This window comes from Aplidium turbinatum, chromosome 4 (genome assembly GCF_918807975.1).
Source record: "Aplidium turbinatum chromosome 4, kaAplTurb1.1, whole genome shotgun sequence".
NCBI lineage: Eukaryota > Metazoa > Chordata > Ascidiacea > Aplousobranchia > Polyclinidae > Aplidium > Aplidium turbinatum.
Window position 1 is genome coordinate 33,523,732 of NC_137475.1, and position 22,687 is coordinate 33,546,418.

The window sequence follows — 22,687 nt, forward strand, 5'->3', positions numbered from 1 at the left end:
AATATAGATGAAAAGACTATTGCTCACTGCTCAATCATACACTGGGGAAGAGCAAATTTCACCTCCCTTGTTCCAATTCAAATACTTCAAAATAAGTTTATCTGATCGTGTTTATTTTTGTCAACATCAACGTTTATTCTTCATCACAAAATTTAATGTGTTCAGGATTAAAAATCTTATCAAATTAGAGAATGCAAAGTTTACGTGCAAAGCCCGTCTTTTCCAGGATAATTTTAGCTGTTCCATAATACCACCTTAAACTTTATTCTCACTTTTTATCGTTTTTTTTTCACACGCTACAGCATAACAATAGTGACATAGAATTGACATTAGGGAACGTTCAAATATTACGTAACGCTTTTTTTCCGAATTTTTGACCCCCCCTCCCCCATGTAACGCCAACGTAACGCTTTTTTCAATCCCCCCTCCCCCATGTAACGCTTTTTCACTACGAATTCAGCACAAAAAACTACCATTCCGTACTCGAAAGCGTTACGTAACGTTTTGCTTGAACCCCCTCCCCCCCCCGATGTGACGCTAACGTAACGCTTTGCATAAACCCCCCCTCCCCCTCGAAGGCGTTACGTAATATTTGAACGTTCCCTTAATCATCGGAAACAACACAATAGTCTGCTAATTTTATTACGATGTTCAGACAGATGACGGTTCTCGAAGCTTGACACCATCTCAGTCTCTCCAAGTGGAATCAGCAAATGTGGAGGCCACTGCCTATTATTTGCATCTTAATGTTCTACGAGGTAGGGTTACTCGTATCAGGTCCATTAATGTGTAAGCTATACTTTAAGAACAAAACATGGTTAGTGCGTCTAGCCCATGTGGATTTTAAACATAGAGTCCGAAATGCGGAACTAAACTTAAATACAGCAAATGTTTCTAAAGTTAGGCCCATAATGTTTTAATCGTTGTAGAATTAGTTCAATTTCTTACTGTCCTAATAGACACCGCAGACCTGCGTCAGTGATTTAAAGTCTCTAAAAGTATTCGAAACTGCTAGGATGAAGTTTTCAAGGAGGTTTTCTGTCATAGGATAGAAATTTTTCTCATTGATCAATTTTTGCTTTCCTATATGGTTCTTGCATTTTCATTCACAGATGTTGATTAAATGTAACAAAAGGAATTAAAGGGTTGGCCTGGTTGAACACAGGAAATCTTACACCCATAGTTTAGTTTTTACAATACCCTGCTGAACACATAAATATCAATGCGAAGCGAAGTGTCCACATTTTTAATGTGTAGCTTATTTTCATCACTGTTCATTGTTACTGAACAAGTTTTGGTTTCTGATTGGCAGGTCAACCGAGCGACAACCTTGCTTATTGGTTGCTTACACAGCGTCAAAGCAATGGACGCTGGGTTTCACTGAGAGACACTCTTGCTGCCATGGATGCGTTGGGTAGTTACGTTGCGAGGAATCTCCCTTCTTCCGATTCAGCTTCTTCACTCAGAATTGAAGTAAGCAAGGCATTTTTTAAGAGTAAGCTATTCATGAACTGAAGCTACCCAGTTACAGTAGTTGCAGTCTACAGTGCTTTCTTATGTTCTGTGAATTCCATTAGGCTACGATGAAGTTTTCGTCTTTTTGATCCAAGTTTGTTTAAAAAAGCAATGTTGGCTGTTTCTTCGTTATGCCCAGATAGCAAAATCCGTCATTTTTATTTTGATTCAACGTCTGCAGACGTTGAATCAATGTAAAAATGACAGATTTTGCTGTCTGGGTGTTTTTGGAAGCTTAAGTATGATCAAATCATGTTTGTAGTTATCAGGTGCTGGCATGTCGTTGCCTCAATCTATGACTCCATCTGAGGATGTTTCTGTAGCGACGCAGTCCAATAAGATGAACCTCCCTGTCAGTAGCAACGCTGTTACCATGACTGCCACTGGTACTGGGAAAGCTTGGGTTGAGGTAAATATTGAAGAATATAAAATCACTAATACCTTTTATCAAACGCCTACGGTGAAAATAATAAAAAAGCTTTCATTTAACAAATGTGCTTCTCTAATCTCTATACAACTCAACGATGCTAAACTAATTTATGTGGGTGGTTTTTTCTCATAAGTAAGTATACAGTATGAACTTGTTGGATTGTTGCAGCCAGGGCCGTTGACAGGATTTCTCGGGCCCGGTAACCATTTATTTTCGGGCCCCCTTCATCGACAATGTTATGAATATAAAGGTTGTGTACAAACTTTTATTGATGTGCTGTTAAAATAAGGATGACACATGCCGTTCAAAGTAAAAAATTAAGAGGAATATCATTTATATATTCTCAAAGATATGTTGTATCCACGAATTTCGCCAACTGTGCAATTACGCATTGGGGATTTTTCCGTAAACTGCAAAATCGTTGCTCTCAATCACGATCTTCGTCAATATGTTTAAAATTGTTGGAATTTTTCGGCGTAAATTAATTCTTTGTAAAGTAGCGGTAAGAGAGTAAAACGTTTTTTGGGGGGGGGGGCGAACATAATTTGCCCAAATTTTGTCTTTGCGTATATATGTTCAAAAATACAAAATTACTCGCAATCTCTGAGAGTCATCAACTTGGCCGTGTACAAAAAACAAGCAAAAAAAAACACGTACAACAGCAAAACAAGGCTAAACTTACTGAGTGTCTGTGTCCCAATTAAATAAACCAACAAATTAAAACATTCTTTTGTATCAAAAAAATATACATACAGTATATTAAGCCTAACTGGATTCAAAAAATTTTGAACTGAGACTTCACCAATACCTGGATAACAATAATTGCTGAATATTCATGTCACCAGATTATATGAAAATCTCCAGCCCAACTTCAATAAAAGGCCTGACTAAAAGTAGCTCAATCTTTTCAATTCAAAGATAGTCCAAAGACTCAATATTTGTAAATTTGCATTGAAAAAAAACAAACTAAAATGACAATTCGTTTACTTACCAAACCAGTAACTTTACTTAATCCATGCTGCTTCAAATCCTATAGCCTGAAAAGAATTTGACAGTTTACCATGCTATGTGCATCAAAATTCCACCTTTGAACGAAACTACTTTTGATACCAAAAATATTGATATTACAATGAAATCATAGTCAATGTTTTTTCAGAAGATCATTACAAAGATAATCTTACTTCACAATGAAGCAGCTAGACCTACTCAAATCACAAGCAGTGAAGAAAAATGACTCCCAGATAATAACTTCAAACTCAATCGTTGCCACAAAATACAGACCACATTACTAAAACATGACACAAAAATAGCACTGTTTACATTGCCTGATATAGTAACTGCATGAATTGGATGACAAAACAACACAACATGTGTCTTTGTATTTGATTGTTGTTGCTCTAATACTGTGTCATAGATAGTAAATAGCTGAGCATATCAATCCTGGGACTGGCAAAGACAAACAGAAGTTTATACAAAAAAATTCAATATAGAAACCAGTTAAACCACAGCTCACAAAAACATGAAATTGAATCCAGGAAAATTCACAAGTTGTTTTCATTTAGTATACTTTTTCACTTTGTACACAACTATAGTTAGTGGCCGGGATCAATGCTCACAAAAGTTGTGTATATGTGGCCTCACAACTGTTAATTAAAGTTTATAACAAATGCTTATTTTGTTTGATCATATCTAAAAAGGATAAGCTATCTTTGTAGTATTTAAGTCAAGTTTTGCGAGCATAGCATGACTTATGGTAAAAATTGATTTGTCCAAATAACTAGACATTTTTGCCCAAATGATTTTTATAATCAACTACATTAGTAGGATATCGAAAATAAACCCTCATAAAGTTACCAGTACCCAGTAGGCTTTTAAATCTTACCCGTGAAGAAATGCAGCCTACATGATAGTGAATATCAGTAATAAGCTTAGCCTACCTCTGTTTCCCAACTGTGCTTTTTTACAGTTCTAGTTTGCAGTTGTCAAATCGAAACTTATCATTCTGCCCAGATTGCAATATCACATGCAACAGTTTTCAAAGTTGGTGATAATACATTTACATTCATTGGAAAATATTAGCTAAATGTATCTCATAAATTACAACAATTATGTAAAGTTTCTAAACTGGTGAAGCATCGAAACATTGTGGTAAGATTGATTTTGCCAAATAACTGGACATTTTTACCCAAATTTGCGACATTTTTTTCGGCGGGGGAGCAACTGCCCCCTCCCTGCCCCCCACCTCCTACAGCTATGATGTGGATGCAAGTAGCTAGAAGTGATCAGGCTACCATCAAAATATATATATTTAGAGTTATTAATTAGCTTAATTAGCTCTAGAGTTATTAATTAGCTATTAATTAGCTCTATTGGGGATGATACAGGGAAAAAGAAGCAGAGGTCGACAAAGATTAACTTATTTAAACAGCTTGAATCAATGGGCCACAAACACAACAGTTAAAACGAACGATTTTATACGAATGGCTAATGACAGAGAAGTTTGGAAGACCATGATCGCCAACGTCTGTATCAGATCAGGCACATAATCATCATCATCAGAGTTAAAGAGTGAGTGAAGAAAAATATTTCGTCTTTTTGAAAAAAAAAATCCTGGTTAGGGAAATCACTATACCCGGGAAGGGGGCCCGGTACTTCACCATCTGACGGCTGAAGTGGCTGTTTTAACCTCTGATGGCAATTCCTTTAGATCTGATTATATTAAGATCTTGATAATGTTTGAAGTCGCGGGGAATCTTTTAAATCCGGGCCCACTAAATATTCCGGGCCCGGGTCCAAAAGTACCACCTAGACCCCCCTGTCAACGCCCCTGGTTGCAGCTGCAATCGAGATACAACAAGCAATTTGTTCCGTTTACAATATGTCCGTTAAAACAACTTTTGTCATTGTTTTACGTAGTTTGATGTTGGCTACAACGTCATCTTAGCATCCAGTGAAGCAAGTACTTTCTCTCTACCGTCTGCAACTCCGGCCTCATCATCATTATTGTGTCCTTATGAAGTCTCAATCAGCATGAGCCGGGCTGCTATTCCTGGTAGGTTCTTTCTTCTTAGGCCTCTTTTGACTGTAATTTTCTATTATTTTGATGTTTGATAAAAATAAGATCAGAAGCTTGTTTTCAAATGCACGAAGAATAAGCTGTAATAATTTTGTAGTCTACTATTTCTTTTTTTTTATTTACGCTTTAAAAATCTTTAGAAACCTTTATAACATTGCGGACCGCTATAAGCGAAACTTTGTGGAAAATAAGTTTAAGCGTTCGCTTTAAACCAAGTTACGATCCCACGGAAAGTGAAGATCCGACGTACATCGTTGACTTTGGACTGCATTCTGACTACGTACCTGTTTCTGATGACTTGGAGAAAGTAAGAGCATTACCATTTTTGTTATCATTGGAAGGATCATTGTCTTTAAAAGTGGTGTCTTTTTAGTGTCTATTGTTGTAATGTAGCATATGGTTGTAATTTGTGTAGGTGTAGGCTACATTTTTTAAATAGAATCAAAATCAAATTGAATTCTATTTCAATAAGTTTGTTTACTGATGAAGCCACATTTGTGTGGCGAAAGCTTTATTAAGTTTTAATTTGCCAATTTTATGTGGTATTCTTTACTTTTTTTGGCACACATGGTTGAAACTCTCTAAAAATCACAACTTCTCATCTTTTAGTAGCCTATGTGGTGTGATGCAACAACCGTTTGTGGGAGGTAATAAATGATGAAAATGGAATTTGTATGAAGTTTTAGTCAGATACAATCTAGCAACAGCATGCAAAATGTGACAGATCAGTTGGCTTGATAAGATAGTATTGGTTTACGCAACAAAGACTCTATATGAGTAGGCCAACTGATTCGGTATCGAGCAAACAATGATGCTCGGTAATTAGGCTACACTTGACTTAAGCTGCTGTATTTTCTTTGAAGCTTTCAAACTCAATTGAAAAAACAGTGGACCATTATCGCCTCAGTCAAAGAGCGTTATTTCTTTATATGAGTGGAGAGCGTAATGTGTCTTTCAAACTGATCGATAAACAAGCAACAGGAAATGTCCTTCCGATCCCCGTGGCAGTGTTTCCAGCTGCTTTTCCAGGTGAGAAAGTATTTTTGAAAAAATGTTCTTTGTAGGCCTAGCTACTAGGCTTGAAGTTTTGTCAATATGCAATTCGACTAATGTAGCCTACTGTAAAAGATTAGATAAGTGACTACACCCACTCAAGCTTCTGGTTAAAGCATTTCTTATAACTGGAGTTATAAGGTAGGCAGATCTACTTACGTGCTAAAACCTAAAAAAATTCTATTTTATTTTAATTTGGCTTCCATGATATCTAAACCTTGATAATAGACTATTATTATCAGCTGACATCATCATCTGAGGTGTCATCGAATTTAGCTCAATTATCAGAGCTGTGGTTTCCAATGCTTCTTCAGCAATATCGTGCCCCTTCCCAAGAATTTATGAACTCTACGGAAAAATAAACTTTTTAATAATGACATTGTGTAAAACGTTTGGAACTTTGTTGGTAATTGCAGATGGATTTTTATATTTTTAGTGGAGCATATTCTCCTTAAACTCTATAATTGAATTATCTATTATAATTATTAAAATTTTTAATAAAATTATCTAACGATTCTATTTGAATAAAGACCTTCTGATGATCCTCCTTTTAGGTGAAAGGGTTTAGATAGTAATAACTATACTTGATTCTCCAATTCAATTTGTTTACGGACCTCGCTTGGAAATGAATCACTACATTGCAGGCTCAGAGGATCCGTTTTCTAACTCAACAAAACTGGCTCTGACAGAACCATGTTTGGGCAACATGGGTTTTGGCAGTTTTACATTAAAACTTACAGCTGATATCCTAACTAAATCCGCTTGTACTATTCTTGTGCAGAAAGACGCTGCACACATTTTTATTCACCTCCTGGAACCTCTCAAAACATTGACATTCTGTGCTCTAGCGAGACAGCCTCTTCTCGTACCGGAAGTGACGTATGTCTCTGTGCCAGCGCAAGATCATGCCCTAAGATAATTGGGAGAGCACAGTCAATAGAAGAGACTACAGCCGACCGAATAGCATTGACGTGTCATGAAGCAACGAAATTCGGTAATAAATTTTTGACTACCGGTAGGCCTATAGGTTATGATAATTCGGTAATAAAATTTTGACTATAGGTTATGAAAATTTTATTTAACATTGTTTATTTTGGAAAACGAATTTTCTGTTTCTATCCTAGGCTACTAATTACTGAAAGACGATAAATTCTTTATTAACCTACGTTTCCAACCCTAATCTAAAACTGTGGATAGGTTATCGGTAGGCCAAGAAAATGTTAACATGAAGCTCTAAGTTTTTAGAAGAATAATTTGTTAGTCGTAATAGGCTAATTCAATTGCTGGCTTTCTGCATTTCTATGAACTCTCTTCAAATTCTAAATACTGTTTCAGCTTACCGTGTGAAATTCACAAGCATGAGGGAGCTTGGAACAGCCTGGTACTTTTATCACGGTCTCATCAGAGACGTGTTTCGGAGCAGCGCAGAGTTGGAAAACGTCGCAAAACAGCAGACTCATACGTTTTGGGTGAAGAGCTCATGCCCAACACAAAAAATTGTAGTGAACAAGGAATATCTTGTAATCGGGAGGTCCGTAGTTCAAGGAAATGATGGGTAAGCAAAATAGCTGCAGCAACTTAACATGGTTCTACCTCTGTGGGTTCTACCGAAAGACTAAACCAACAAACTTTCAGTTCTGTAAAGAAAAATATGACGCGTGAACATTATCCCAACTGCATGAAATGTAACCTAGAATTGTTCACTTACTCTGGCCACTCATTAGCGTTGGCATAGAATTTACAGACGTGTAATTTTAGGTTAAAAGATATAGTCTTGAGAATAACATTGGACACAATTCTGTGACAATAAAATCTTGGTATAAATGTTAAAAGCTACGTCAAGGACAGTCCAAAGCAACATGGGCTATTATAGCCTACGCCGCTGAGAGGGGTGACGAAGCTAGGAAGAAAACTTTGGGGGGGCAAATAAAACTATTCGGGAAAATCGTTTTTTTCTTTCAGCATGAATTATAACGGTATTAAGCCGTTGTAAAAGTGTTAAAACATATTTTTTGGGGGTAAGATAGAATTTTAAGGGGGCGATTGACCCCAAAGCCCCCCCCCCCCCCGTGTGATACGTCCCTGGTTGAGAGGATGAGTTAACCCTGGTATCAATGAGAGTGTCCGCTTTCCTCAAGCACACATCTCTAAAAAACAAATAGGACTCTACCTCAAGGAAAGGGACATCATTTGTAGTTTTATTTACAAAAAGAGGTAGTTTTCCAACAAAAAGAGTTTGCCTGCAAGAGAAGACATAGTCTGGCAAAACGCATTACATCACAGTATGATTTTTTTTTAAAGTTTTTTTTTTGTCATTCTGCGGGCACCTGAAAAGAATCAAAGCTCCTAAAATTATCTCCGGTGGGATCCAAAAGTAGCCTCTGCCAAAACGACTGCACGTGGCGTAAGCTATAGCTAAGAATACGTTTGTGCATAAAGTGGACTAACAGGCTACATCTGCTTTCAGCAAAATAAAATTATCTTCTGTGTTTAAAGGGTATTCAAGCATCTTCTAGACTCTGAATCAAGAATAGAACAGTGGCCAGGACGAAAAAACAAGTGCAAAAGAATTACGAATCCACAAGTTCAAACAATCTGCGACAAGATGTACAGTTACAGATACAACATGCGGATATCGGGAGGAGGCTGCTCAACGTAACGAGAAACTGTGCTGAGACTGCATTTTTATTGCTGGTAGGGCAGAGCCTGCCCAGGTTGGGCTACGTATTTCCACTTCGGCGTTTTAAGTTGGCGATTTGGAAGCTAATCTACAGGTATTTAAGCCTGCCCATTAACAAAAAATATCAAATTTACTGCAACCAATTTATAGGCTTTTTAAGTTTTTATCGTCTCCAGACGTACGCCTGGGGAAGATTTTAGATTAAGTGGACGGAATGGCAATGAATCCCATCTTCGTGTCCACCTTTAGGTATGCTTTTAAGTGCCTTGCCAAAGACACGTGCTCCTGAGCGGTGTCGAACCGTCGACCTTTTGAGTGCCGCACCAAGGCTCTCACCAAGCTATAGCCTACAGCTGACTGACTATTTATTTTAAAGGCGTTTTTTGAAAATCGTAAAGCTGAAATGGTGCACCGCTGATCGCAATTTGCTTTTGTAGGCCTAGCGCAATTCTGGAAATCAAATACACACAGTACGTGAATGTCTTTTGTGAGATGTAGGCTAAGTTAGATGCGTATAGTTCTATTAAAGTTTATGACATGTTACACAATCTGAACACAAAGTGAAATTTTTAAAAGCTACCCAATTCGAACTTCAGGCAGTATACCAGACAACAAAATCCGTCATTTTTACATTGATTCAACGTCTGGGGTGTGACTCACAGTTGAAACACACACCTAGTCCTTTTGTGACACCATTTGACTTCAATTGTATGTTTTGTTATTGCTTTATAACCGTATTTCTCTCATTTTGCGGTGTTGCGTTTTTACGTTTCAATAAACTGCTCCTTGTTTGTTCTGTAAAGAAAACACTGCACAAACTTATAGCTCATACAATATTGTCGGCGCTTGCGTTGGACATTTTTTAAAAAGCTACCACGGCTGAACGGGCGTTAAATCGATCTTAATTGTTTTAAGAGAGCAGCAGACCACGAATCAGATTTTTCCTGTAATGAAACAAAGTTGAGAGAAACCTTGCTAGCCATCACCAAGGGTTTGAATCATCTTGTTGGTTCCAAGGCTTGCGGTCACTGAGGGGTGTTTGATAATTGCTTTATTTTGGACGCTTCCTACGTAATGGTTACTTTTACAACTTTATATTAACAGCAGCTCGTCAATATACTTTGAGTGTTTTGATTAGGAAACGTTCAAATATTACGTAACGCTTTTTTTCCGAATTTTTGACCCCCCCCTCCCCAATGTAACGCCAACGTAACGCTTTTTTCAATCCCCCCTCCCCCATGTAACGCTTTTTCACTACGAATTCAGCACAAAAAACTACCATTCCGTACTCCAAAGCGTTACGTAACGTTTTGCTTGAACCCCCTCCCCCCCGATGTGACGCTAATGTAACGCTTTGCATAAACCCCCCCCCTCCCCCTCGAAGGCGTTACGTAATATTTGAACGTTCCCTTATGAAAGCCAAGCCAGCAAAGCAAGCTACTTGCAGCGTAAAATATGTTTGAACTGCGACCCAAAGTACACCCAGAGACAGATCCGAACCCGGTGTTGCCGTCAGCGAAGTTGTTGATTTCAAATTGATTGGACACCGCCATGTTACATTGCAGGTTGATTATTGCTTGATTACCTCATTATATTGCACAGCCCACCAATAAAACAATGGCTTGTCAACTATGAACCTTATAGATCCCGCCTAAGTCTGCTCAGAAAAGCTGATATCTTGATTTCAAATTTACTTCTGTTTTTAATAAACTTTACTTTGGCGTAACACAAAATACTTTTAACGGTTAGCTTTTTTATTCGCATGTTTCATTAAGGTTAAACAATTAAAACGTTAAAAATATCATAAACAATTTGACTTCTATCGAGTGTAAGACTATTGGCTAACTCTATTGGTAACCAGCATTTCAAAACCAAATATTTTTCAATATTTTAAAAACAATCATCTTGCATAAGCTACTATACTTGTTGACCAAGTCTTTCGCTAAAAATATGTTAATTTATTAGATGATACAACCGACTACGGGTAGGAAATATTCGAAGGAAAGTGATATTTTGAGATGTAACGCACGGTACCCGGTCATTTGGTCGACAGACATTCGGTCGACAGGACGTTTGGTCAACAGAACGATTCATTTTAGGGTTAGTTAACTAACCTTAACCCTAACAATCGTTCTGTCGACCAAACGACCGTAACGTACATGTTTGAAAATAAAGCCCATACATGACACAAAACATAAATTGCTGTAAAAATTTCATGATCTCAAAACAATGTAACTGTGATATGGGAGATCTTAACAGAGATAATACAAACTATGAGTAGCGAAGATAGTAAGGCGTCTTGCCGACCGTCGGTATCAACCCAATCAAATACTGTAACAAGCATGTAACAAATACTTCATCGAGGGCATGTAAACCAGCACGGCAAATAAATCTCTTAAATGGCGTTGAATCAAAATATAGTCGATAATACACAGAAGCAATCTGATGGAATGCTACAGCGTGATGTAATCAAGAGATAAAGAGCCAAAATGTATATACTAAACTCATGTTTAGCAAACATTTCGACGACAAACCTGTTTTCATTTTCAATCAGGTTTATTTTTCCATCCAGTAGATGCAGCGAAATTACCAGCCATTAAACAATTACTACAGAATGAATAACGAGACAGTGAAAAGACCACAAAGGGTGGTCAAATCAGTCGTCACCTTCAGATTTATTGAACTAAGTAACATATTATATCAATGACATTGAAGTTGACAACTGTTTAGTTTTCGAAACGTTTGCTCAACGCGTGTAGTATCTATATTTTCAGAATATACTTCATATTTTGATTAGATTGATCAGGCGTTCCAACCATTTTGCTCAAATGCTACAGTTTGGTTCTACGGTCCACACAGTGTGCTGTAACAATATCAAATCCTCGTACTGAGTAAATTTTTTAGGTCAATCATTTTATCGTTTACACAGTTACACACCCTTGCTAATTGCTATGTTATGGCAAGTAATATTTTTCTTTTGCTAGTCCAATAAAGGCACATGAAGCTGTACGCATACATATACAAGCTAAAATGATTCAATAAAAGTAACTTTTTTTTCATAAGGTTTCAAGCAATTTGCCACGAGGTTTCATGCTTAAAAACAAGTTTAGGCCTAGTCTTGTAATAACCTCATCAAGTCATCAATAACATCTCTGCATAGAACTGTATGAGATGAGTCTGAGTGGTAAATAGAAAGACCACTTTGCATAGGCGTCGATTTTTTCTTAGAAGAGAGGAATTCTGGGTGGGCGAGAGTTTTCAAACAGATTTCATTGAATGTGTATGTTCGCAAATTCGCAATGGTTAGTCTTTCTCACAAAGACTGCATTTAGCGTCGCTGCAGCAATTAAGCTTTGATGTTTGCTTTCTTGCACCTTTGACTTTGCTTCATGTTTAACTTTTCAATAATGAAATGACAACATCGCGCAGTGCCCCAATTTATCGGAATGGCCCGTTTCGGTGAGTCCGATTCGATGAGTCCGATTCGGTGAGTCTGATTCAGTGAGTCCGATCCCTATTCAGTAATTTTTTGAATTTTTTTTTTTTAATTATTGGGTACCGTAGCCTAATTATCATTGCCGTTTTAGGGTTAGGGGTTATAGGTTAGGAACTCACCGAATCGGACTCACCGAATAGTAGCAGACCCCCAATTTATACCCAGCAACAAGTTTGTGAGAAAAGATTTGTAAAAACCGATTGTTTCAGTACGTCTCGGTTATTTTATTGTCATGTTCATTATGATGTCATATTCATATTCCCTTACGCTGACCCGGAACCGAAGTTTGATTGTGACGTAACAAAAGTGAGACCATTCGGAGAAAAGATCAAACGTGGCTTTCTCTCACCAAGAATTGCCAGCGTGTGGCAGTTGCCGTAACAACAACAAGGCAGTGAGTACCGCCTTTTTTTCAACGTAGCGTTGTTGCGGAATTGCTTTGTTCTGTCGGATACCTAGCGAGAGACATACCGTAAAACAAGAAGTTGCGCTACAGTTGGTTGGATAATTCAGCGTTTAACAAAAATGAAAATAATTGTAACAAACACTTCATAAGTATCATGAAAACAGGGTGGGCGAAACATATTTTGCCCACCCGGCCCACCCTATTTCGACGCCTATGCCACTTTGTACATGCTCATTGCAGAGCCTACATGAGCTTTATAGCATAACCCAGCAGAAAAAAAGTTCTTGTTAAATAGAGAATTATAACGGCAGGTAACGTACAACCAAACACTAGCAATACAATAAGCAATTTTTTAAGGTGTTGCAACCATGCCAAAATTATACAGTATACACTTAAAATGCATTTTCAGTCACAAGCACATTATATTATTTGTGTTTTGTAACTTCCCTTTTTCTGGATCATTATAGTTGTTTTTCACTGTTGTGGCCACATATAAAAACAAACTGAAATGATTAGCATGAATAATGCAAATTGTTCATGCTTATCACTTTATCCCTCACAATGGGAAATTATCAAAAGATATGCAGCAATAATCAGGAAAAAAGTAAAGTTAATCAAAAATATCATTATCTTTATTGCATGGATAAGTATCTCTGTTGGCGTTTCAAATTTAACTGAACTAAAAAATCTTGTACTCTTTTAAGCGATGCTTCATCACTCTTTTCTGTTGTTTTAAGATAATTATTTTGACGTTTAATATGATTGTATGACTTTTGATACTGTAAAATTGCACCATAAAAATCAAACAGTGAAAATTCAGGCCATAATACTTTTAAAAAGGATAAATACGAAAAAGAGCTTTGCCATAAAAGAAAGTCACTGAGACGTATTTCACCAGAAGTACGAATAACTAAATCGGCTTTGGGGACCTGTAGTGTCTTTCCCATGAGGTCTTCCGAGATATCAGAAGCTTGAATCAAACCTTTTTCCAAGCCCCAGCTGAAATCTCTCACTGCCTGGGTCATTTCTAGTCTAGATGTGTAAGCAACACAAACATTTAAACGACATTGACTGTGCAGTTTTGTTGAGTGCATCAGCTTTCCTGCAAGTTCTTGAATATCTGGTGGCAATAAATGCAATTCACCAATCATTTGAATGCGTATCCCATGTTTTTTAAGCTGGTCAACTTCTTGCAATATTTGAGAAAATTTTTTTCTGGCCAATTCCATCAAACTGTCTACTTCTGCCTTGGATCGCTTAAAGTTTTCTGCACTGAATGCATATACAGTAACTTCAGGTATACCAAGTCCGTGGCACCATCGTAGCATTTCGGACATCTTGTCAAAACCTTTTTCGTGCCCTTCAATTCTCTCTACATGCTTTTTTGCAGCAAATCGTCGATTACCATCCATGATTAAAGCAACATGTTTGGGAATAGGACCTTGACGCAGAACACCACTGCAAAAGCGTTCAATCCAGCTTTGCTCCACTCCATTCTTAGACACTAGTGCCATTTCTAATTGAATATAACAAAACCAGTGTCACAACACAAATTGAATACAAAGTATCAGCAACCTTATACTAAATCCCTTTAAAAAAGAACAAACAAAGTTAAAATTCAATGAAAACTAACTAATGTTAAGTCACTAAGACTATCCTTACTTTCACCTTACCTTTTTCAAGTTTTGATCTTTTAATGTTATAATATATATAATTGATGAATTGAAATGTTGCAGCAAAAGCTAGTAGCAAACCTAGAAGTAATTCTGGTAGATGGTAGAATTCCTAATCTGGCAGTATTATTTCGGAAAATATAGCCACTGCCTACATTTTATATTGAAACATACGATAATTGCACTTAATTGTTTTGCTTGGCACTCAGCAATTGAATGGAGTCGGGTAATAATGTACTCAGTTGTGTCGCTATACAGTTGCATTCACACTGTCCGATTTGTAAAGCGCTGAGAAGCACAGCACAGTTAAAATACAGTTAGGCTACCACTACCAGTCAACTAAAATTTTATTAACAATTTGAACCTTGAAGAACAAAAAACTTGCACTCAACTTTCAAAATATATGGTAACTTTTATAACAAACTATCAATAAACATATAAGGTGAGCTTGCTTCACAGAGATGGGTTAGCTATTTTTTTAAATAGCCACCTTTTCTTAATCATACACAGGCTTAGGCTACTTGATTTGTTTGAGAACTAGTCACCAGTCACAGGGATCTGTAAGTGACATATCGTAAATAATTTATCAAGAGACCTACGGTACCGTATATAATGCCCATAGATTGTGTGACTGTAGAATAGTACTTTTTGTCAACTAGCAGTTACATTCGACTTGTTTATGTTACGTTGTTGTTTCTTTTACTCCTATCACCATTCACATACAACAATGCTAGACCAGCACCAGCTAAGCCAATTAAGCAAACGTTGCAAACTAGTAAACACTAAACAACTCTATAACAAGTAACAAGTGACGTTTTTCCAAACACGTATTTTCAAAAATCATGTTTCCAATTGCAAACAACACTTTACAACAAAAAATCATATGAAGAGGCACATAAGTTTATGACCCTGAGGTTTAGTGATATTTATTATGATTACAATCTAAAACCACCAATACAGTAATTTAAACGTATGTAGTATGTATGTATACACAAGAATAACTTTGAACAGAAATCCTCAAGGTTCGTTGGTGTTTCTTGTCTATACTTTTTTCCTCATTTTGTATTTGCTGATGTTGTTGAACCAGAGTCAGGTTGAACGACGAATAAATCTCTCTCTACATACAATGGACAAAAATCATGAAAATCGAATTTCCTTCGCATAGGTAGGTTGCAAGAAAGTCAACCTTGAAGTGACGATCTAAAAAGTAAAGCTAAAAATGAGAACAACAACCTTTTTTTAAAAATCCAAAACAAAACTTCGTTCCTAAACTTTTCATCAAATTTTCCTATAATTCAACTGATGATCCACTGGGATGCACGGTGTGACAAAACATTTTAAATAAAGTAAACAATATCACACCAAATCAGAAGAATCGGTTTATTTAATAAACTTAAATAAACCGATTCTTCTGATTTGGTGTGATATTGTTTACTTTATTTAAAACCTTTTTTTAACTTGATAAATTAATTTTTTAATTTTTTGTTGTGGTGGTAAAATAATGGAACATAACATTAATTAAATCAAAATTCGCAATCCAAACTTTTACTGAAGTCCAGTTTTAATAAATTCGATCAAATATAATGAGTTCGTCTTGATCAAAAAATCAATATTGTGCGTAAAATGGCATCAAAACAAGGTTTAATTTCTCAAAATTTTCATGGGCAAGCCTTAGGGATTGTAGATCATAGGGATGCGAAACTTCATCCGCTTTTGGCTTATCCGCAACACTAGAAGGGTTACGTTTTTTTGTAATTTACAAAATATTTTACTTTTTATGGGTTATATAAAAAGAGTGAAGTTGGTTTTAAAGTGATTTAAGGTTTTTAATTGAAAGCAAGCCAGCAGTAAAGCGTAAAAAAAATGTCAAATTGACAATTGACCCTTCTAATGTTGAAGGAACAACGGAGTTGCGCGTCCCGTAATGTACTGTCCCTAGCAAGCCTCCCAGATCCCTTTACCACATTGTTTTTTTTTCGGATTTCAACTTTTACATCGTTCCTTTTTCTCAAAAAAATTAATTGCTGAAACTTTAGCTAAACAGTTTTAAACACTCCATTTTTTGTTCTTGATATGTTACTGAAATTCAAACCTCAAAGAAAAGGATAGAAATTGATTTGATCTTTATCCTCTGATGGGGAAAACTTAAACCTGAAAATTTCACATAGCCTAGGCTACTTGTAGAGGTTTTGAACCACTGACGCAGGCCCATGTCACCGAAATTGACAGAGTGGAGTTTCCTCTTGTGTTGAAATGTTGTTGTCTGTAATTTAATTATTCCATCCACTAGATGCCGCAATAGAGAGCAGTCCTTTGGAAACGTCAGTCACTGTGCGTCAATAGCCTATAGGTAGAGAAGTTGATTGAAATTGCTTGGTTTGGTTTGTTTTGAATCTTTATCTTTGTACTGACAAAGCCTTGATAGGTTATTCCTGGTTGTTTCGCATACTTGTGGTGTGAAGGCTTTTGACGCAGAAGAAACTTACAAAGTGAAGTTTTTCGATTGCTGAAGTGTTGTTGCCAGGAAATTATTCCATCCACTAGGTGCCGCTAAATGGAGAACAATCATGAAATGCGTTGCTCAAGCATTCAAGCGCACACCCCGAGAGCCGAGCTAGCGAATTAAAGGTAGCTATTTTTTTTAAGGCGACAGCTTTTCTTCAAGGTCATACCATCACTTAGTCTACCGTACCTAATAAATATAATTGCACTTCCACTTCAATTACGTGCAGACAGTGCCGGATTAAGAGTTTGCTGGCCTGTAGGCACATTTTATAAGTGGCCCGAAAATCAGGGTTGCCATCTAAAAATTAAAATTATCAGTGTTGCCAAATCATTGTCACAAAGATCGTTGTTGCAAATATAACACAGGGTCAGGGTATGGGATGGAATGGAAGACGTTTTTTCCATCTTCCATCTTGAGATTTTCTTCCATTCCATATTCCATTCCATCTCATAAATCTCTTCCGTCTTCACATTTTGTGATCTCCGCGTTCTTCTTCGTCGTATGAGCTGTTCTTCCGGACTATATGTTTGGGCATGATGTCATCAGCCACTCGACAGTCTCGTCATCCAGGGCCTTCAGTCCAAGCGTTCCATGTGGTGGTTGATGGATTGGGCAGTCATGGACGACATGATCTACTGTCTGGTCTGTGGCGCCACACTCGTATCCCGGTGAGGGAGCCAGGCCCCATCTGCACATGTCTGAACGAAAGCGACCGACACCGGTTCGTAGGCGGTTAAGCCGGACCCACGCAAGTCTTGCGAGGGACATTCCCGGAAGGTGGGGATCGACGTCGGCTAGGAATATGCCACAAATAAACCTAAAAGCCATAGACTAAATTTAAGCTAAAAATTAACAGCAGTATTTTCCTCAGGATTACGTACCGTTTGGTGTTAGAACTAGAAGCGTAGATTGATTTTATAAATACAGAAAGAAACAACACGTGGCAAAGTTTTTTTTTTCATATCTTTATCCTGCATTGCGGGAAAGCGGACTTGAGCGTTATGCATCGGTGTACGCCTTCCGACGTACACCGATGCATTCCGACGTACACCTGACCCACGCTGCAGCCGACTGCAATGTCTGTTTCCGGTTGTTTACTCTACTTATGACTTAAATTTGGTACTACCCATTACTCGAAATCGATCACTGGGTAGAGGCAATTATCGTAAAGTTTCTTGCCCAGAGAAACAACAGCAAGTGCAGGTAGTTGGAGTCGAACATGCAGGCTCTCGACTGCGAGCCCAACGCGCTAACCACTCGGCCACTGCTGCCGACAAGTTAAAGAAACTGTAGTAATTAGTCTACGCTGGAGAAGATAAAAAGTAACGAAAATACTTGAGAAGCAACATTACTTTTGTTCAGGTTGCAAATACTTTCCAACGTTTACTTTTGAGACATTTTTGTTTTGTTTTCTTCTGTTTTCTATCAACTTTGCCATTGTAGTTTTTCGTTTCGAAATGTATAAAAATCTATTTTGTTTAACTGCTTTCTTGGCACAAAACCCACGAGAATCTCCAAACATAGAACACAAGTGTCGTATGATGGAATGCTGTCAAACGTCAAGAAGTTTCCTTCTCTTGGGAGAAGTGTGAATCGTTTATTGCTTTCTGATTGGTCAATTCTGTCTAACGACAGTAGGCTTGACAAATACGCATCAGGCAACAGTCCCGTTGGTTTAATACGAACCGAAAATCGAATTATTTCAGCAAGCAATGTAACATTTTGCATGTCTTGATAAAGCGTTAGAAAGTTAATGATGGAATTGGGATGGAATGATGGAAGATTGTCTTCCATCTCATTAAGATCTTCCATTCCTTTCCATCCTTGACATTTTCCATCTTCCATCCCAAAATCTGTCTTCCATTCCATTCCATCCCATCCCATTCCCTGCACAGGGTACCGTGCAAAAACTTGGTCATATGCCTAACTAAATAACAACTTTGCGCGTTTTTGCGATTAAAAACGCAAATTAGTGGTGCGGTACTGATGAACCCAGCCTCATGGGCGAAACACGTGTCTATCGCTGAGTTCTTGCTACACTCGACTGCCGAGAAACAACATGTTTCCATTCGTCTTTTTTTAACGGATTTTGCAACCTTTAATTCATCTGGAAAAACAGAGCTATTAAGATAAATACTCATTACTCATTAGTTAAGAAAATAATTATTTTGAAAACATGACTAAATTTCTACTGATTTTAAAGTAGCCTGGATTTTTCACTGGCCTGTAGGCACGTGCCTACTTTGCCTAATGGTTAATCCGGCACTGCGTGCAGACAGTGCCAGTAGCATGGTACTACCGTTTCAGCGATCATTTCGCAGTAACAAGTGTATCAGAACGGACTGGTAAGCATATATCCATTATCCATATTGGACATTAATGTAAAATTTAGTAGGCTACTAGCCTATTCTACCTGCAGGCAGAGGGAATCAGCCGGAAAAGTGCCGCTCAGGGCGGACTCAGATTTTGCCGCCCCATCAAGAAACATCATGTGAAAATGAAATGCGTTTTTTATCAGATTATAATCAAAAATTGTAGTCTGAAAGTGCCGCCCCCCCCCTAGCTACGCCACTGCCTGCATGTTACAGTAGCTCGATTAGCACTTTTTCAATTCCACCATTTCGGATTTCAACCGATATTTCATGAGGAATTTGAGCCTATAGCCTTATAATGTTTTTTTCTCTTGTTCATAGCTAACATAGATTTGATTGTCAGACATAGGCTCCGTAGCGGAACAATTTGGGTTGTTGCTCTTGCCGGCTAAACATAACAGTATTACACCAAACTGTAATTGTGGTATACAAACTGCAACCTGTACAAATCGAAATTGCAGCATCAATAAGCTACAATTAAGCCAGCAGTTTTTAACACAGCTTTTGTTATTATAGTTTACCGATTTGTTTACTTTACGAAGGGCCAAAGAAACCCAACAACCAAATAAAAAAAAATCTTGAAAAACAGTTGGGTAAATCTCTTTGTCGTATTTTGGTTTGCAATCCATTGGATCAAGTGAGTCTGAGCATTTATTACATACTGTAACGTAGAATAGACTATGTGTGAAGCCATGACAGAAGTAATGTTTAGCTTTAAATTATTAAAAGTGCATAAATAAACTGAATCAAAGCTATTTTTGCTTTCACTGTGTGCTATCATCTTCGACAATCGACAAGTGGCCTCGTAAATTCTCTTTGTTAGAAAAAGATGATACTGTTTGGCAGTTTTACTGTGGTTGTTGAAAGTCAAAACGCTTTCTCAATAGTCTGTGACTTTGTAATGTAGCCTTTTGTTGTAGAGAGCCTATTTGTGCTGTAGACCATGTATTTACGAGTTAATGATTAAGCTCATTTGTTTCTTTGCAGAACATGACTCTACAGTAACTATAAAAGAGTTGTTAACTATGCGCTGAAAATAGATGAAATAAATGAAAAGGATAGAAGAATCACTTCAAAAATTATGTAGTTGTAACGTTGGTTAAAGCTTCGATTGGAACAAAACAAAAAAGACCGCCAAATGGCGAAGATTTAGTTCTGAAAGTGTACTTATTGTATATCTGAAAGCACTTCAATATCGGAGAATGTGAAATAGGACTTGAAAAGCGACAAGCACAAAAAATTATCTTTTCTGGCTAAGCTGCATAGTCTACAGAATATGCTTATTTCAAAACATGTTATTTTGTAGGCTACCGTGTTTTATTAATGATTCCTTTGCCGTTCGCTATAAAGTTAATTTGCAAGTTAGTGAGTTTACATAGGCCTACAGCAGTTAGGCTCATTAAATTACCATTAAGCCTAGCTCATGCATGGGATGATATTATTAGACACACCCTCCGTGAGTGTGTTGTCGAAACGTAGGCCTCTACGCTGCTCTACACCTAAGCGTGTCGTCCAGCATTTTGTAGCAGTTTTATGGCTTAGCAAATTTATTGTTAACTATTAAACTTAGTTTGAAAGCGATTTACGGTCAAGAGGCTAATAGGCCTACTAGAATCCAAGTTGAAGCCATTTATTTGTAACGAAAACGAATAATGAAAGTAATGGATTTTATGAAAGTGAGCATTGAGGCTAGTATGAAAATGTTACTAAACTTGAAAAATCAGTGCGCTAATGCGTTTGAGAAGGCTTGGTTTGGGGAACCTATTTGTAACCTACCCACAGAAACCCCATGAGAAATGAATGGTAGCCTAGTACGGTGGCCTAGCCCAGGGGTCCGCAAATACTGGGTCGCGACCCAAATTTGGGTCGCGAGACCATCCACAGTGGGTCGCAAAACGGTTTAAAATTACCATAAATATAACTTGTATGGCAAAAATAAATACAATCATATAGTCTTTGATGTGCTGAGTTTCGTACAATTTGGTAGGCTACAAAAAAAATTACACTTTTGATTGTAGGCTAGTAACTTACAGTAGTTAAGCCCACGGCTATATAGCCTGGAAGACACCTTGAGCCAAGGCATGAAAACTCTTTCAGCTTATCTCCAGAACTGGCGACTGAAACTCAGCGAAACCAAAACTTTGGCGACAGCTTTCCACCTACACAATCGGGAAGCTGATCGTGAGCTACGTACATGTTCAGAACAATGGAAAACTTCTGTCCTTCTGCCCCGCACCAAGGTATCTTGTGGTGACACTAGACAGATCGCTCACATACCGCCACCATTTGGTGTCACTGTGCAAGAAACTGACATCCCGCGCTGAGCTATTCAAGCGCCTAGCAGGCTCCAGCTGGGGGGCGAGGGCTGACATTTGCGTACCGTATAGCAGCCTTAGCCCTTGTCTACTCTTCAGCAGAGTAGGCTACTGTGCACCTGTTTGGTGCTGCAATGCTCACTGCCATAACATCAACACTGCCATAAACAGCGCCCTGCGCACAGTTACCGGATGCCTGCGTCCCACACCATTGGACAATTTTGCCATTCTCGCTGGCATCCAACCTGCTGAGCTTTGTCGCGAAGAAGCCACTTTGTTTCTTGGCCGACGGGCACTAGAGCCTAACCATCTTCCCCACCACAAGATCTCTGCTCCCCCGTCGACTGAAATCAAGACACCCATTTGTGCCAGCCGCTCAACAACAAAATCAACGAAGCAGATGAACTTCATCTCGGGCGAACTATAAATGGAATTCTGAAGGGAAGTCAAGTAGCCTGCCACCAGACTCCATTCGTTCATCTCCGACACATGCCCCATCAGCCTGACACTACCAAGACAGGCATGGGTGCGTCTCAACCGTCTTCGTACGGGTGTCGGGCTTTTCCGCTTAACCATGCACCAATGGGGAGTTGGCTTCTTCCTCCTCCTGTGAATGTGGTGCCGAGGAACAGATCGCAGACCACATCATCAATGACTATACCATCTTCAAGCCACCTAACGGAGTGGAAGGTCTGCGCATCATGGATGATGAAACTAAAGACTGGCTGCTCTCTATAGTAGCCTTCCAGTGTAGTCCGGGAACATCTTGAGTCTGGGGTGGTAAAAGGATAGACCCTCGGCCCGAGAGGCTTGCACGACGACGATGCACACGGTTAATAGGTCCACCCGCTTATTAAGCCCAATTTGGTTGATTTCGAAATTACTGAAGGTATAGGAGTGGTAGTAAATTGTCCCTCGCTTAATAAGCCAAAATCGTCCGGTCCCAATGTGGCCTTAATAAGCGGGGACGACTGCATTGGAATTGATATTAATTTGCAAAGTGTTTTACGCAAAATTATATACTTCCGAAACGTTTGGGTCGCGAAGATATCGAACGATTGCTTTTTGGGTCGCACCAAAAAGTATTTGCGGACCCCTGGCCTAGCCTACTGTGGAAGCAAACGTTCTAGTAGCCCTAAGCAAATAAAACAATGCTAAACTCTGA

General features: G+C 38.2%; 2 protein-coding genes across 2 annotated transcripts in view; one reads left to right on the forward strand and one right to left on the reverse strand.

The window, feature by feature from the left end:
* LOC145768484 (complement C3-like) overlaps positions 1–9,554 on the forward strand; it is a 35,028-nt gene extending 25,474 nt beyond the window's left edge. Inside the window, exons 31-39 of the mRNA XM_082579987.1 lie at positions 656–758; positions 1,313–1,473; positions 1,778–1,924; positions 4,862–4,997; positions 5,162–5,328; positions 5,885–6,050; positions 6,856–7,068; positions 7,410–7,629; positions 8,571–9,554. Coding sequence (XP_082436113.1) covers positions 656–758; positions 1,313–1,473; positions 1,778–1,924; positions 4,862–4,997; positions 5,162–5,328; positions 5,885–6,050; positions 6,856–7,068; positions 7,410–7,629; positions 8,571–8,733 — 1,476 coding nt within the window. The 3' untranslated portion in view covers positions 8,734–9,554. The remainder of the gene's footprint in view (positions 1–655; positions 759–1,312; positions 1,474–1,777; positions 1,925–4,861; positions 4,998–5,161; positions 5,329–5,884; positions 6,051–6,855; positions 7,069–7,409; positions 7,630–8,570) is intronic.
* A 950-nt stretch (positions 9,555–10,504) lies between these two features.
* Positions 10,505–14,237, reverse strand: LOC145768604 (dehydrodolichyl diphosphate synthase complex subunit DHDDS-like). The gene has a single exon (XM_082580138.1). It carries the CDS (start codon positions 14,168–14,170, stop codon positions 13,289–13,291), a length of 882 nt encoding a protein of 293 aa, XP_082436264.1. The 5' UTR covers positions 14,171–14,237; the 3' UTR covers positions 10,505–13,288.
* Positions 14,238–22,687: the final 8,450 nt, after the last annotated feature.

What these genes read in the sequence shown, in the direction of transcription:
- LOC145768604 (XM_082580138.1), bottom strand. Translation starts at nt 14,170, where the DNA reads ATGGCACTAGTGTCTAAGAATGGAGTGGAGCAAAGCTGGATTGAACGC.